At 47.0% G+C, this 16524-nt stretch overlaps 1 protein-coding gene across 1 annotated transcript in view; it reads left to right on the top strand.

Moving 5' to 3' along the window:
- Positions 1–16524, top strand: part of pard6b (par-6 partitioning defective 6 homolog beta (C. elegans)) — a 17063-nt gene continuing 539 nt past the window's right edge. Inside the window, exons 1-3 of the mRNA XM_076095431.1 lie at positions 1–389; positions 1913–2135; positions 15305–16524. The exon at positions 15305–16524 is cut by the window's right edge and continues 539 nt beyond it. Coding sequence (XP_075951546.1) covers positions 327–389; positions 1913–2135; positions 15305–16236 — 1218 coding nt within the window. The 5' untranslated portion in view covers positions 1–326 and the 3' untranslated portion in view covers positions 16237–16524. The remainder of the gene's footprint in view (positions 390–1912; positions 2136–15304) is intronic.

The following is a 16524-nucleotide window of genomic DNA, read 5'->3' on the forward strand; positions in this document are numbered from 1 at the left end:
ACACACAGGGAGAGAGAGCTCGAGACAGAGACATAGGCAGCTCGATAGACACAGTACATAGTAGTGGTGTAGCTACATTGGCAGCGGCAAGTATGAGATAAGTTTCCTGGGTGAGCTAGGCTGGTTGGCAGCCGTTGTCACATTCTTGGAGAAACACAACGCAACCCGGTGGACGTCGAGAAGTGGCGGAGACAGCCCGTGTTACTGGAATAACTGGTGGATACACGGGTTTTTTTGGGATACAGCGCAGAGCAGCGTCGGCAGCAGCAGCAGCAGCAGCAGGAGCGCGACGAGTGCTTTGGCGGCGGTCCCGCTGCTAGCGAAACATGAACAAAAACCACCGAGTGCCGAGCAACCGTTCTCTGAGTGCCGTGGAGGTGAAGAGCAAGGTAATGTTTCATGTGGAGAGTTTGTCAGTTTACTGTATCTGTAGTCTTAACCCCATGATGATAACTCTGGCTAATTTAGCCGGCTAAGTGGCTTGATAGCGAATTATGATGTCGCACAAATGACATAGATACAAGCTAAAGCTTAACTAGCCAACACGGGTTTCCCTACTCTTGACTAGCCCGCTGGTAGCTCGCCATACTTCAAACTTTACGTTAACCGTGGCGTTTAGTTTGGTTCTAAGTTGCTCTGAGTAACGTTACGTTTGAAGGTGGAGGTTTTTGTCACCTGTCCCAGCCTCCTCCGCCGCTCCTCCCTGTTCGCGTAACATCTATTGACTCAAAGTTCAAGTCAAGTTTCGGGCCACAACAACGCCATGGGCAGTGAACATAATACGTGTATGTGAAACTAGCCCGGCATGACATGTTAAGAGTTGCTTGCTGGGTCGTTTCCCTGTGCGTAGAGGTGTCGTACGGCCTGCGCCAGGCTCGTGTCTCCTTCCGCGACAGTCTGTCCTGTGGCATGATTAGACACACATGCTGAGGAATGGGGCCTCAGTGCTGCTCAAAACTACTTTGTAAGAGCTGAATGAGATGAAACAAACTGCGACCCATTTGTTTGTGTCACTACCTTCATAGTTCTCAATCGCAATGTAAGTTTTCCCCTCCAACCGCTTTACACAAAGTATTAAAATACTCGCTCAGTGTGTTCAGCTTCTTCCCAAACCGGAGCAGTCCAGGGTCATTTGAAATGTTTTGTCTACTCACGTCCCGAATGCGGGTACTTACCAGAAACAGGCCCGGGCCTGCTTTGTTTCCCAACCTATAGTTCATGTAGTTCTGCTTTGTGCTACTGCATAAAATGCCTCAGAGTGACTGTGTGGCCAGGTTGGCAGTGAATTGTAGATCATCTTTTGTCAGCGCCGGGCAACCGTAACCACAACGCTTCTCATCAACACCACTGATGGGACCCAAACAGTTGCCTAAAGATTATGCATCTGCAGCCATTGGTCGGGCCAGACCACAGTGATCACCACGTTCCTCATGAGCCAGCGTTGTGGGAATGTGTGGCTGCTGTAAACACACAGTCTTTCTTACAGCTGAATACCAAACATTCCGTCAGACGGCTCCATTAGACAATGCCGGTCAGTCAGGAACACACTGCATCCACAAACGCAGAAATGTAGAGATACACACGTATCACAAAGTCTGCATTAATAATTCATCACATGTGGTGTGTTAGCTTGTCCACATGGATGACAGGCTCTTGCATATACAGCTCACAGTGGTTTTGAAATTAGCTAGGCTACCAGAACAGTGTGTACGTATCAGACACAGCCTCAAATCTGAGACCCCTTCAGAATTTCTTAATTATGCGTGCATGTATTGGAAGCATAGGCTTTACACGACATCTCGGCTATCTTGCAGTTTCTTTGGCCCAGTATTAATCAGTTTCTGAAGTACCCTTTATATCCATGTGTGTTTGTATTGTGCTCACATGTGTGTGCCCGTCTGCTCCGTCCCAGTTTGGCGCAGAGTTCCGTCGGTTCTCGCTGGATCGGTCGAAGCCGGGCCGCTTCGATGAGTTCTACGGCCTCCTGCAGCACGTGCATCGCATCCCCAACGTGGAGTTGCTGGTGGGCTACGCCGACGTCCACGGCGACCTGCTGCCCATCAACAATGATGATAACTACCACAAAGCCATCTCCACTGCCAGCCCTCTGCTCAGACTGTTCCTGCAGAGGAAAGGTAAGCACGGGGGGGAAGTGTTGGAACAAAGAGTGATTGTTTGTTGGGGCAGATCTGCTTTCTGATGGATACACAAACAAAAGTTTTCTGTTATCTCAGAATAATATAGCTTAGAAATACGAGATGGGCCGTTAAAAGGGAAAATTTGCTGTTACGCTTTGTGTATTTTGTCTAGATAATAAAAAAGGTAAGATTATGAAAGACCACGGTATCACATTACCTTTTAATTTTTTTAGGCTGCTGGTGTATTTTGTCCTCATTGAGCTGTCATCACCCCTGTTCCCTAGCTATGTCTTCTGGTTTCCCTTTCTGACCCACATAGCTAAAGGTCAGCGACCTTGCTGAGAAGCAGTGTTTGTTTCCAAAGGCAATTTCTCTGCAAGGGCTGGACCAAACAAAAAACAAGTCAACTTAAAGAGAATATGAATATTTTCATTCTCCCTCAATTCTCTCTGACTACCAATAGTCAAACTGCCATGGTGGTACTTGTCCGATTAGCATATCTTGTTTCTTTGGCGCGTTACTTGGATATTTGCGGTTGCGCTAATATTTGCTCATGACTGTTAGTTTGCTAGTCATTGTTTGCAGGTGTTTTAGGGATTAGTGTAAACCTGTTTCTATCGACAACATATATAAAAAAAAGAATCTTGATTTGAATAGATTTTTGAAGTGTGCCTAATGAGTTGCAGAGCGTGACCTGTTGAATGCAGGGAGGACCCCCGGGCTGTACGGGCCGGGGCCGGTCGGGCTGCGCGCTCTGTTGTGTTTAAGCTGTCTTCCTGTGCCATATGACCCTATACAAGCTAAGCCACTTTGTCAGGAGGAGATTAGTGGGGTCACCGTGCAGCGCTGCATGGGACCGTGTTTCAATTACACGCCCCAGACGCTAGCCGCATGCTGGGCTCGCTGCTGCTGCTCACACACACATACACAAAAACACACAGAAACACACGGTCAAGCAGGCATCACACATCAGTCCGGCACTCGCACACAGCAAGATTGAACAAAGACAAAACACACACACACTAATTCAGCCACAGCCCCCTGTAGACCCTTTTGCACTCAGACCCCGGTTTCCCCTCCTGATTTGCAGACCCCCCTTCACCCTAATGCTAAGCACCAGTTGGTCCCAGCTTTAAGGGCTCTACAGTGTGCGGATGCAGCAAGTTGGCCGCTTATTTATTATATTTCTGCAGTTATTATCTCTAGCGATGGCTCCGTTTGTGTGTGTGTGTGTGTGTGTGTGTGGAAAGTGTCTCACATCTTTGCAATCCGAGCTCATGGCAACATGTAGTCAAACTGACAGTGGATGACAAGTTATATTGTTTTGGAGAAATTCTTTTAACGTTAATAAGTCCTCCACGATCCTGTTTGTTGTCATCAGCACAAATTACCCTACACCAAAAGAGTTATTTTATTTTATTTGTTTAAAACCCTCATTTAATCAGGCGAGTCAATGAAGAACTATGACGGTCTTAGTGGAGGGGTCACACCTGTGCCACCCTACCACAGTTTTCTGCTCTACACCACTTTGTGTGTAGTGCACCACAGCACTTCAGTCTTATGGTCGCAAACTGGCTTTTAACATCAGACTACAACTGTGTCCTTTGAGAACTGAGCGATTATGTAAATGTCTTAGATAAGTTAGATGTGATCGCTCATCATTGCATAAGAGCAGGACTTCAGACAAGGCAGCGGTGTAGGCCCAAGTTTGTCACAAGTTTGTCACAACTTGGCCTTCATGGAATAGCTCAGTGGAATCTCATTACACAGATGTCTGGGAAATGTGTTTGGAGCTAATAGAAACAACACTGAATCTCCAGTCTCAGGGATTGCAAACAGGTTTCCGACAGACAATTTCCGTTGACATAATTCCCGGCACGGTTCAGTCCATGCGTGTCGTATGAGGTTATTTTGGGCAGTGCATTATATTTGTCCAAGGCTAGGTGCTCTGCGAGTTCTTTTCATTCACTGATGTGCAGATGGTTCGATGGAGGGATGGATGTTAGGCTGTGAGTGTCTGTTGTTGCTTTGTTCTGATGTGTTGAATAATGCCCGCATTGTTGTTTATGCATCAACGCTACATCACCGACCAGCCATTAACGCCGCATTGTTCACTGCTGACCAATGGAGGAAGTTTTTGTGTCTGTGCTGGTCATTTTTAAAATTGCTTCAACACGCACCGGTATAACCCAACAGCACCGGGGGATCCCTTACACCCCACCGCCCCCACCTGTGAGCAATGCGTGGATGAATATTGAGCAGTGAGGCCTCCACTGTTTACTGGTTGACATGGCAGCAGTGAAGAGGCCTGTTCATAGTCGGATTAACATTGCATGAGGCTGATGGGAGCTGCAAAGCATGCTGGGAGCAGTATTGCTAGCATTTGAAAACACAGACTGTCTTAAAGGGACAGTTCACCCTAAAATAAGAAATACATATTTTTCCTCTCTCCTGTAGGGCTTTTTATCACATACATTGTGTTGGTGTGAGTTAGGAGATATCGGCCTTCTCTCCAATATAATTGGACTAAATGACACTTGGCTTGTGGTGCTCAAAACATACAAACTCAACAGTCATGTCTCTTTCTAGAAATCATGACCCAGTTACTCAAGATGACCCGCAGGCCTTGTTGTGAGCAGTTTCATGTAGGAACTACCTCTGCCAACTGCATCAGCGCGCAGAAGGAAGCATGCATCTCCTCATGGACCAGCTTACCTAGCACCACTGAGCTAGCTAACATAGCTCAGCCGAGGAGGGCACCATTAATGTTTACATCTACTGCTGTCACGAGCGTGAGCCTCTCGTCCATGAGTAGTAGATGCTTCCTTCTGCGTGGTGATATGGTTGGCGGGACACACCCAGATCCAAGCTTCACTAGTAGGTGTAGTTTGCTAGAAAGAAAATAGTTCCTTCATTTAAAAAGCTCACAAAAAGGTGTGTAGATTATCTTGAGTAACCGGGTCATGATTTCTGGAAAGAGACATTACTGTTTTTTTCTAATGTATTTTAATTCCATTTTATTGGAGAGAAGGCAGACATCTCTATGGCCGATATCTCCAATACTCTGCAACTCGCACCAAAACAATTTAGATTGATCAGTAGCATTATAAGTAACGGGAAAGAAATATGTGTTTTTGATTTTGGGGTGAACTGTCCCTTTTTAAAGGTCTGTCTTTTTGTAACTTAATCCGTCATTTGGATGTGTCTGATATCCTCATGTAGTTGTAGCTACTTTGAGTAGTGTATGTCTCAGAGACACTACAGAATCAGAATCAATAAAATGTAAATGACACCCAGTCCAGGCAGCACATTAGATGAGAGTTTAGGAGCTACTTCCTGGTCCTCGCTGTTTTTGCTCAGCTCTGTGTAAACAGAGACTGTTGTGGTCAGTAGTCAGCTGTTGAAGAAGTGGTCAACTGAGTAATGTCGATGTCTGTTTCTTTTTAAAGCTACTACGAGGTCCTTTCATTGTTAGGGTTTCCAAACACTAGAGTCCTGTAGGAAACCTCTTATTTTACTGTGGCGGAGTCTGACAGTCGGCCCTGCGCACCCTGGTGTTGGTGTCGGCTCCCAAGATTTCACGCAGAATCCGACCCGGTGGTCGATGACATGCATTACAAAAAACGATGTAGAAAATAGCCAATCTTGTAGTTGATGGTCTTGTTTACTTATGTCGGTCATATAGAAGCATCTGTATTTAACTGAGACTGTTACATAACTAGTTAAAAGTTCCTCACAGTTTCAAGTAATACTTTTGTTTGTCCTTGTTGTCATATCAGCAGTGTGGAAACGCCCAGGTTTGTGTTTGATTGGCTGTAAACATGTTTGCCAGAAGTGATGTCGTGTTTGCTTGCATCTGTCATCGAGAACGTTATCACCCGCACAACATGCACAAAGTTTCTAGGTTGTCACCCGTGTAGCGGTAGCAGCTTTTCAAGCAGTCTCTCTCAGGGCGTGGGTTTGTTTTGTGATGTTGCTCAACGCTCACACAGTTTCAGTCCTGAATGGCCCGTCACTCGTCCCCCGGTATGGTAGAGGGGAAAAACAGGTATGGAGAGGGATAGGAATGCTTGTATTTGCGTATCCCAGCAGGGACTGCCTTTGTAATTAGTAACCTGCCCATGACTCATCCAGCCAGAGAAAAGGAAATGTACAGTGTGAAATTACAACACGGACAAAGTCTACCCACCCTGCAAAACAAGCATTGGAGCAGGATAACAGCAGCAACTCTTGAGTGCGATAAGCAAGGTACCGAGGCTGCTAAGTAATGAAAGGGAGGTAGGTGTACAGTGGAGGAGATGGGGTGACAATGTGACAGTCAAAAAGAGCCAGTCGAAACCAGGAAGACAGTGTGGTGGAGGAAAAAGATTTGGATGAAAGAGACCCGGCATAAAACATTCAGACTAATTGAGGACGCCACAACAAGATTTACTACTGCGAGCTCGAGATGAAAGGATTAAAGCGAGGGAGACGGAGTGCTGGCAGGTGTAATGGAGGAAGACTGGAGAGAAGTTTAGCATGATGTGTGAAAATAATAGAAATCAACCACTGCTGCTTTGGATGTCAAGTTTTCCACATGAGAATCATTCCCTAGGATGCTGTGAGGGAACGACGGATTCAAAGCTATGGAGGAGGAATGTGTGGAGGAGGAACATATCGTAGGCCTAATAAGAGACGTGGAAGGATGAAAGGGAGACAGAGTAAAGTGTATTAAAGAGGGAGTAATGTATAAGGCATTGTTTAGGCAAGGCATGTAATTAGAGATGTGGGGAAAGCAGAGGGAGTAGTGTAAGTGTGAGAGGAATGCAGCAGGAGGGAGAAGGAGAGGGAGAGGAGGATAGTGGGAATAGCATTAGTGAGGGAGGAATGCTGAGTGAGGCCCAAGCTGGGGAGGGTGGGAGAGAGAAATAAAGAGAGGGAAAGAGATGGAGGGAGGGGGCATGTTGGATGGAATGTGGCCAGCCTCTGATCACGTCTGCCGGCAAGATTAGACAGGACAGGAGGCCGGACCGGACCCTCGGCTCCAGAGCCTGGCTCCGTCAACTGGGGGGGGTATAGATGGACAGAGAGACGGTGAGCGGTCGAGAGAGCAAAGGAAAATGAGTGAAAGAAAGAAAGCGGAGAGCATTTCAAAACAAGCGAGAGCACACAGCCTGGGAAGCTAAAAAGCCTTACTCTCTACCCTGTGAAACCTGGCTGGAAGAGACTTTAGGCAGGCCGCAAGGACATGGAGGCAGGGTGGCTTAGATGGAAGAAGAGAAGGGGGGGGGGGCTCTCTGAGCTGGGAAATTCTGACAGTCTCTATAACAGAGTTGTTGAGAGAAGATGAATGGATAGAGGGAGGGAAGGAAACAGGGTGAGCTCTGGAAAGAAAGAAACAGACTGGATGAGAAAGGAGGGATAAACGGCACTTTGGACCGATGCGCGAGGAGAAAGGGGGAGGAAGTGGGCAAACTGGTGGGCTGTTGACCACTGCAAATCATAAGAGAGAAACTGGAAAAACAAGAAAGATGGCAGAGGGAAAGGTAGACGAAAGTGATCTATATAGGCCCTTTTTACAGCAGACATCATAAGATATAGGCAAGCTGTTAGTAAGCTTTAAGAAACAGGTGTGTCAGTTCAACGAGTGACCGTGCACGTCCGTGGTGGCTCGTAGTAACTTGGGTAAATGATCGTAGATAATAAACACGGATACGTATATGGATACGTATGTATTTAAAATTGATGGAAGGCTTTTACGGGGACACCTTACATGTTCAGATCGTGTTCGAGTCACTTGTTAAAACGAAACACCGGCTGCAAGCTATCAAACGTGTTGACTACCACTGGACTTGTGTTTGAAGCTATTGCACTCCGCCGTACTTCCGTTGCTAAACTACGTGCACACACTTTGGCACGTCATCATTGTTTATAAACTGTAAAAGTTTCTATAAATGCAGCTTAGGAACAGGAAGGAGTGTTTACTGACTGTCAGGTGAATGTGTGACATGCTTTTACCGAGAATGTTGAACTTTGTTCACTTGGGACTCAATGACGTGTCATAAATGCTCGCCCACATGTTGCTTCCCAACAGTTGAGCCTTTGTCACTGGTTTTGAAAACGCTGGTTGATTTTTCTGAACAAAGAGAATATAGTTATCCATTTGTATTTAAAATGATGGATGAAGTCTGAAAGGAGTTCAAACAAATGGAAATCACCCAATGACTGGAGTTGGTTTCCACCCAAATGCAAAGTCTCATTAGAATACGTAAGGTGGTATCTTTTATTAAATTTATTTTGGCTTGCGGGCAAACGGATGTATTTCTTACAGATTTTTAATTAAACAACATTCTTTCTGTCCCCTGGGCTTGGTGCTATATACTGTGATATAGATATGAATCATGATGCTTATCTGTGATGTTCTTTCAGCACTCTATTCCAGTATCTCTACTGGATAGCTGTGCACCGTAGTCAGCAGGCTTCAACATGCAGCTCCCTAACACTGTGGCCTAACTGTCACCGTTTGTAGTCTATCTGCTCCTCTTCCTCTCTACGGTCACACTCTTTACACTTTGACAAAGTTGTATAAAATTGATAGAACTTAGACCAGTATGGAGAGTAACCTTTAAAGAAGTACTGCACACTCAAATGTGTTCCTTTAAGCTGTAGCACACTGTCTTTCGTTTATACTTTTTGCGTATCACCGCACAACACCAGCCTCTTCTTTCTGTGGACTGGAAATGTAGCCATCAGCACATTACAACATCCAGTGAATCGGTGTTAATAACTTACCATCTTGTGATAGCAACTTGCTCGTCTACGCTGTGTATAGATGAAGCACCAAGTTGTTAAGGGCCTGGATAGTTGCCTAGCTATCTCATTAGCATGTTAATTCCACCATGCTTTCGTGCTACACCGACAGATGTATAATAAGAATTGGATGCGGCGGTGCCGATCTTTTTTTCTAGTGGACATATGTGGTATTTATGCAGAAAGTTCCCTGTGCAGCCCAAAAAAAAGTCGCTATTGTAAAAGAGACTTCTGTAAAAGTGTTGACGGGACTCCTCAAACTGCAAACAAGTGACTCTTTCTCTTATGATCTATTGATCTATGGAGGCTTTGTATTTGTAAAGTTTACTTAGCTGAAAAAAGGGATTTTAAAAATCCTAAAAGTCCATGGGCTGAGTGGGAAGAACATTGGTGCGCATACTTAGTGGACTTCATACCAATGTACATATGGGCAAGTCAGTATGGTTTTAATTGCACTGGTGAATTCTTATCAAATATGTAATGTTTCATTGCTTTAGCTAACATTGCAGTCGGCCTAAAGTTGATCTTGGCAATGAGACGTTTGTCCCGGTGGTGTGATCTAACTGCAGGTTGACTGTGTTGTCTTCCAGAGCCAGATGCTGACAGCAGGACAGAGCAACAAACACAGAGTCCCCCTCCTCGTCCCTCCCCCGTAATGTCCCTGTTCAGACGCTTGAGCGACAGGCTCGTGAGACTAGACTCACGCGGCTGCTCCTCCCTCCCTTCCTCTCCGCCGTCTCCCCCATCATCTCGTCCTTCCTCTCCCTCGTCCTCCTCCTGGAGGATACACAAAGCGGGGCTGCGCAGAAGGCTCGGTTTATCAGACCCAGGTCTAGTGACCTCGCCCCAGACTCCTTCCTGTGACCCGGTACTGAAACATGCGTCGCCGAGTGACCTGCCCCCGCCCTGTCCCAAGCTCAGATCCAGCCTCAGCCCCAGGCATGTCCCTGCTCCAGACCGCATGTCCCATACTGACTCCTCTCAACGTCTCTCTGTCCCTCAACAAGTCCGTACTTATCCCACTAGTCCTAATACTAGTCACAGTCCCAGTCCCGATCATCCAGCCACTGACCTAGACTAACCCCTGTTTCCAGGCGCTACATCTTTTGTCCCAACGCTGGCCTCTAGTAGTAACAGAATCTGCAAGACCAAGAGGGACAGACAGAGAGTGGAGAGATTAAAAAAAAGGCTCTTGCTTTGAGGTGGGTGGACCAAAGACACTGAGGGACAGATTGAGTGAAGGACACAAGGGAGAAAAATGGGAGGGTGAGGAGGCATAGCAGGAAGGAGAGACGAGCTTATGTCGGCACAAAATAAATTGATGGAATGGCTTCATAATGCAGACGAGATGCAAACACACACGGAAAAGTGCTGTACATGAATGCAGACTGGCAAATAAAGTCTATTCATTATGCTTCAACCCCAATCGTAAGCTGTGTTACTTTGTGCACCGCATACCGCTACATTAAAGCTGGTTTGCCCTACAGTGTAGATAAGTTTCTGGTTATTTATTTATTGATTTATTGGTGATAAATGTCTCCTGCCAGGAGAGAATAATAAAGCAGGACAGACGAGTGTAATAGAGAATTCAGGAAAGAGATTATATGAGGAGGCCTAGAAGCAGGCTAATGTTCGTGTCTTTTGAATTATGGATTTAATAAGCAATTCCTCAAATTGTCATCTCGATCTCTCACACACACACACACAGATGCTTTGTCTTCGCTCCGGCTCTCCTCTCACCTCTGCAGGACTCTCCAGCATCACATCAGCACACCGCTTCTGTTTTTCTTGCTGTCCTTATTGCGTCCTTTCTTCCCAGCACTCTCACTTTTGAGCTCCCTCCTTCCTTCCGTATCTTTTCCTCCCCCGTCTTATCAGCAAGTTTTAAGGCACTTTTTATCTGGGCTGTGCCAGGGAGGTATGCTCACGACACCAGGAATAGTAACCCTCTGGGAATTTCCTCCCTTTTTATCTCCTCCTTCTCTTTGCCTTTCTTCTCTCTCCCTCTCTCCACTGTTTATATTTGCTGTATACCTGTCTCTCCTGTGGTTTTCAAGACTTTTTCTTTTTTTTGGGGGGGTTTCACACCACCCCTGGTTTTTCTCATAGACGCATTGACACACACGTACACTCCTCCCCCTCCCCCCTTCTTCTAGTATCGCTCCGTGTCGGGAACGCCGTGGCACCGGCTATGTGGTGAACGTCCAGGCCTTTCATCAACAAACCCGACTGTTTCCAGAACACCGCAACCTTCAGCGGCTTGCCGTTTTACTTTGTGTTTTTCATACTCGGGTCCTTGAGACGCGTTCTTGTGTTTGGATACTGGAGACGGGGTTTCACTGACAGCAGCTGTTATCCATTATAAACAAACAAAGCCCTTTTTCAGAAAGCTTTTAGCTGGAGCTCGACTTAAGCATGTCTCTGGACGACACAGAGATAAATACACCCGTGTGCTGTGGTCTTGTTTGTAATGCTCCATAGGTCACTAGTTGTAATTGTAGTACGTACAGAAGTGGTGGGTTATTGTGTCATACAAAGAAGGATTCACATTCCGCTGCGTAAGTCCCTGAAATCTAATTGTAGAGTCAGCGGTGCTAGTGACAGTAGCAGATGTAGAAGTGATAGTGGCTGTACTTATCACATGTCATGGAACTCCTTCACCTATACACATGTATCAGGTTTCCGTGACTCGGCACCGGGCAGGACAAGTACCAGGAAGTGATGGCTTGTTGGTGTCATCGCTGTGGTCGGGGATCGTTCTATTACGGGGAGGCCCGGGCCTTGGCGTCGTCGTAACTGTACCGCTATGTAACCATGAGGAGGGGAGCCGTCACTGAAGAAGTGGGTGTAACGGGAGCGCTGCAGCAGGTGCATGTGTGAGGGAGTGGTGCTGAAAAAATGAGCGACACCACAGACCAACATTTGTGTTAAACACTTGAGGGAAAAAAAGATATTTTGAGCATGAAAAAATCTTTTTTGTATTTGTAAAACACATTTTCTGTAATATTCTTTGGTCCAGATAGGTAGGCAGAGTGTTCTGAATGCCCGCTGTACAACTTAATCTGAGCCACTAATGTTGGCTACCAAAGTCCAGAGTGATGTCATCCAAGAGTGTGTGAAGAATAGAGCACCGAGGAAGAGGATGTGTTCAACCGACGCACGCCAGTTGCGCGCAAGTGCTTTCCGCTCCTTAGGCAGCGTTGTCGCGGCCCCTTCAGATAGAGATGCATTAGTTGTGCGTGCGTGTGTGTGTGTTGGGCACATACTACAGAGAGGAATGACTGAGCATCGCCGCGTGTGACGATGTGCGCTGGGTCGTCATTTTCTCCTCCACTGCCTCGCTGACTCCATTCAAAGTGTGGGAAATCAAAGCAGCCTCTGCATAGCTGGAATGCCTGACCTGTGCGGAGCCATGGCAAGCACAGGGCTGGGTTATGTGTTTTTATTCAGGGTTTGTGACTCATGCCTTAAGTGTGGTCCTGATTCACTGCAGGTGCATAGTATCACAGATCTTGTCTGAGGAGATGAGAAGCTTTTGCAAAGGAAGCCAACAGAGCCACGTAGAGTTAGTCTGCGGTAGTTAAAGGGGCACTCTGTGATTTTAGTACTGCACTTCACCAAAGATGGGGGACGCGCAAGAGACGGAGTCAAATTCAAAAGCAGCTGAGACATTAAGACTCTGTAGTACACATCAGACCGTAAATACTTTTCACAGTCTTCAACCGTTTAATAATACAAGACTTTCTCGACTTGAAAAATTCTCTATGGCAGATATTCCTATGCGTAAATTCATGGCTCAATTAAACAGGATCAAAAAGCTCTAATAACAACATGGTGTGCAACAATAACTTAGACTACAAACATGTAGAATACCTGATTACTGTATGTATGTGTATATATATATATATATATAATTTAAAAAATAATATATTTTAATTATGTAGGAAACCACTATCGTATTTCTACCAAATTAAAAGTTGTAATTACTTGACTGCAAACAAGCGGCTGAGAGAATAGATGGAGGCCAGTTACACGACTCGTCGGCGGGCTGTTGATGGATTTTGGGAGGCCTTTTGTTGAAATGTTAAAATCAAAAGTTTGAAATATTTGAAGGTAGATTTTTCCCGTAATGTGCTTGGGAGCTTCTTATGGAATATACCAATCAACAATAAAGTAAATTCCTTCCATCGTCCAAAAAAAGGAACCTTTTCGTTGCTTTGTACAATTTACAACAAATTCAGTTGTCTGTTTACAGACAGAAATATGTCATCCAGCGTTTTATTTTTAGAGTCGCTGGGACAAGTGGGCTCATGTTTTCCTCGAGCCCTTTGTGTCAATAAAATGTGGACACAAAATCAGGTCATTTGCACTGTACCAACTAAGGAAGAGTGTGTTTGTAGTGCGCCTCGCCTATATAGGCCTTTGTAGCCAATTAGACTCTAACGAGCTATAATGTAGCTGTGGCTTCTTTGATTGTCGGGTCTCACAGTGCTGCTGTTCATTAGCTTTCAGGCCTCATCGCTAACCGCAGATCAACGGTGTGCGCGTGTGTGAGAATGAACACCTGCTTTTGTGTGCTCACATATGTTGTTTCCGCGAGTTCGCAGGGTTTCCACATGCTGTGGTCAGAAAGGTGTATGCTTGTGCCATTTGCTGCCAGGACGGCATCTCTCTGCAGTGCGTGTGCGCGCCTGTGAGTGACCCTGAGGGGCCGTCATACTCTTTGCTCAACTATAACTCTATTGTCAGGTCTGGCCTTTCATATGCTGGAGGTGGAGGGCTGGTTTAGATGAAAGAGTGACTAGATGTGGAGCGTCCCCTCATGCCGTGTGTCCATTGCTCTGCAAGAACAACCCCGTGTGCGTGTGCGTGTGTGTGTGTGTCCTTTTTATTTTGCATAATGCTCTTTTTCTGGCAATGTTTACGTGCATGACTGGGGTGAGGCATGCAGAAAGAACAGTTTGAACAGGAACAGAGCATGAGGATGAAACTTGTGTATTAGCATTTTTGACCTCTCTGGTTCTTATGAAGCTATTGTTCCGATATCTTTGTTCTTTTTTTTCACTTGTTGGCCCATAAGGTCAGGTCTGGTATAGGGGAAGCGAGTGTGTGTATACACTAGACCCGTGCCTCATGGGAACCGAAACGCGAGCCCGCTGCTCGTCCTCGGGACAGTTGATCCTTTGTTTTGGTTTTAAAGATGGAGAGGGGAGTGGTGGGGCGTGCACCTGTCAGAACCAGAGAGCCGGGAATCTTTATCAGCCACCCGAATGGCTGTTTTCCCAGATTACTCACACACACATTCGCACTCAGAAGGGAGAGACAAACAGCGAAGAGAAGTGTTCAGTTCAGTGCAAGATTGCCAGAGCTTTATTTATAGAGAGCGTTCATCTAAAAATAGAGTTCACAAAGTGCTGTGAAAACAGCAAAAGGAGTGTGGAGAAGGTGAAAAAGTTGAGGATTCAAAAGAAAAAATGTTGAAAATAACACCAGAAATAGACAAACACTCTGAAAAAGAGAATGAAAGTCACAAAGATGTTAATGTTTAGCTGCTTGTATTATGCTGGTTAACTATTAGGGAACCACGGTCTAGGTTCTCTCTCCGTTACCGGGCCAGCTCTTGGTCTACTGTTAATATCTCTACAGCAGTGTGACAGTGTACACACTTCCTCTGCAAAAACGCACTTTCAGAAAGAAATTTTGACCGTGATATTCTCGGTTTGACCTTTTTGTTATCCGTCTCTCATCTGGGACTGAGGTGCCAAAGTATCTTTTAAAGGAGCAGTTCGACATTTGGGGGAACATGCTGAGAGGATCAACACCACTCTCACATCCGTCCGTTAAATATGAAGCTACAGCCTCGGGTGGGGGTGGTTAGCTTAGCATTAAGACTTAAAATAGGGAAAGGTAACAAATCTACCCACCAGCACCTCTTAAGATCTCCCAACTAACACGTAACCACACGATAGTTATTTGTCAAAGAGCGCCAATGAAGGAATTTGTGTGTGTGTGTGTGTGTGTGTGTGTGTGTGTGTGTGTGTGTGTGTGTGTGTGTGTGTGTGTGTGTGTGTGTGTGTGTGTGTGTGTGTGTGTGTGTGTGTGTGTGTGTGAGAGAGACCCTGCAGGGATGCCTCAGGCTGAGAGCTGCTCCACCACATAACATTATTCATTCTCCTGAAACGACATGATGCAACAGAGTGTCAGCCTTGATGTGTAATTAGCCTGGTGGGATGTTAACGGGGAAATTAACCAGCTTTTGTTCATTTATATCCTCTTTGTTCCTCTCTTCCCTTTTCTTTCTGTCTCTGTGCCACATCTTTGTCCCCCTCTTCCTCCTCCTTCTCTTTCCTCTACTTCCTCTATCGTGTGTTCTGCAGAGGAAGCCGACTACACGTTTGGCACCAACTCGCTGACCAGGAAGAAGAACACTGGGCTTTCGGCGGTTCTCCTGCGGCCCGACACCACCAGGAAGAAGCCGCCGGTGATCATCAGCCTCCCGAGGGACTTCCGCCCCGTGTCCTCCATCATCGACGTAGACATCCTCCCTGAGACGCACCGACGCGTCCGCCTGTACAAGCACGGCCAGGAGAAGCCGCTGGGCTTCTACATCCGGGACGGCTCCAGCGTGCGGGTCACTCCTCAGGGCCTGGAGAAGGTCCCGGGGATATTCATCTCCCGCATGGTGCCCGGCGGGCTGGCGGAGAGCACCGGCCTGCTGGCGGTCAACGACGAGGTGCTGGAGGTGAACGGCATCGAGGTGGCTGGGAAGTCTTTGGACCAGGTGACGGACATGATGATCGCCAACAGTCACAACCTCATCATCACCGTCAAGCCCGCCAACCAGCGGAACAATGTCGTTCGCAGTGGAGGAGGAGGAGGAGGCGGCACGGCGTCCGGTAGCTCGGGGCGCTCGTCGGATAGCGGCGCCAGCTACTACGGCTACTCGTCGCACGGCGGGGTCGGTGCCGCGGCATCCGTGCCGTCGCACATCATCCAGAACTTCCCCGTCGGGGAGCTGGAGAGCGACGAGGATGACGAGGACCTGGTGATCGAGGTGGGAGGCGAGGCCGAGCCCGAGCCCATCAGCCGCACCCCGTCCAACTACAGCATGCCCTCGCTGCCCCGCTACGAGCCGCACCTCAACCTCCGCACCGCCTCCGCCCTCTCCATCAACGCAAACGGCACCCTGCCCGCCAGCGGCAGCAGCGGGTCGCTCAGCTACGTCAACGCCCCCTCGACCACGCCGTCCCCAGACAGAGCAACTGAGAGGCGGAGTCTGGAGGAGGACGGCACCGTCATAACTCTGTAGGAGGGGCATCCGCACGCTACTAAACACTGTAAGCCAGAGAGAGACAAACTTTACTCACACATGGGGGGGAGTCATGGTCATCGTCTGATCAAACACGGGAACATCCTGCACCATCACACAGCGACTGTACCTGAGAAGCACAATGTGTACTTATTAAATCTCATGTCACTGACACCCGACATGTTTATACATCCTTACGATCTCAGTGTCAAACACTCCACACTTTTCTCCTCTACATGCCAATAACCACGCATGTGTGCCATAGTGGTGACCCCCCCCCCCCCAGTT

The sequence above is a fragment of the Anarhichas minor genome, unplaced genomic scaffold (genome assembly GCF_050575085.1).
Source record: "Anarhichas minor isolate MPS153535 unplaced genomic scaffold, ASM5057508v1 ptg000020l, whole genome shotgun sequence".
NCBI classification, from domain to species: domain Eukaryota; kingdom Metazoa; phylum Chordata; class Actinopteri; order Perciformes; family Anarhichadidae; genus Anarhichas; species Anarhichas minor.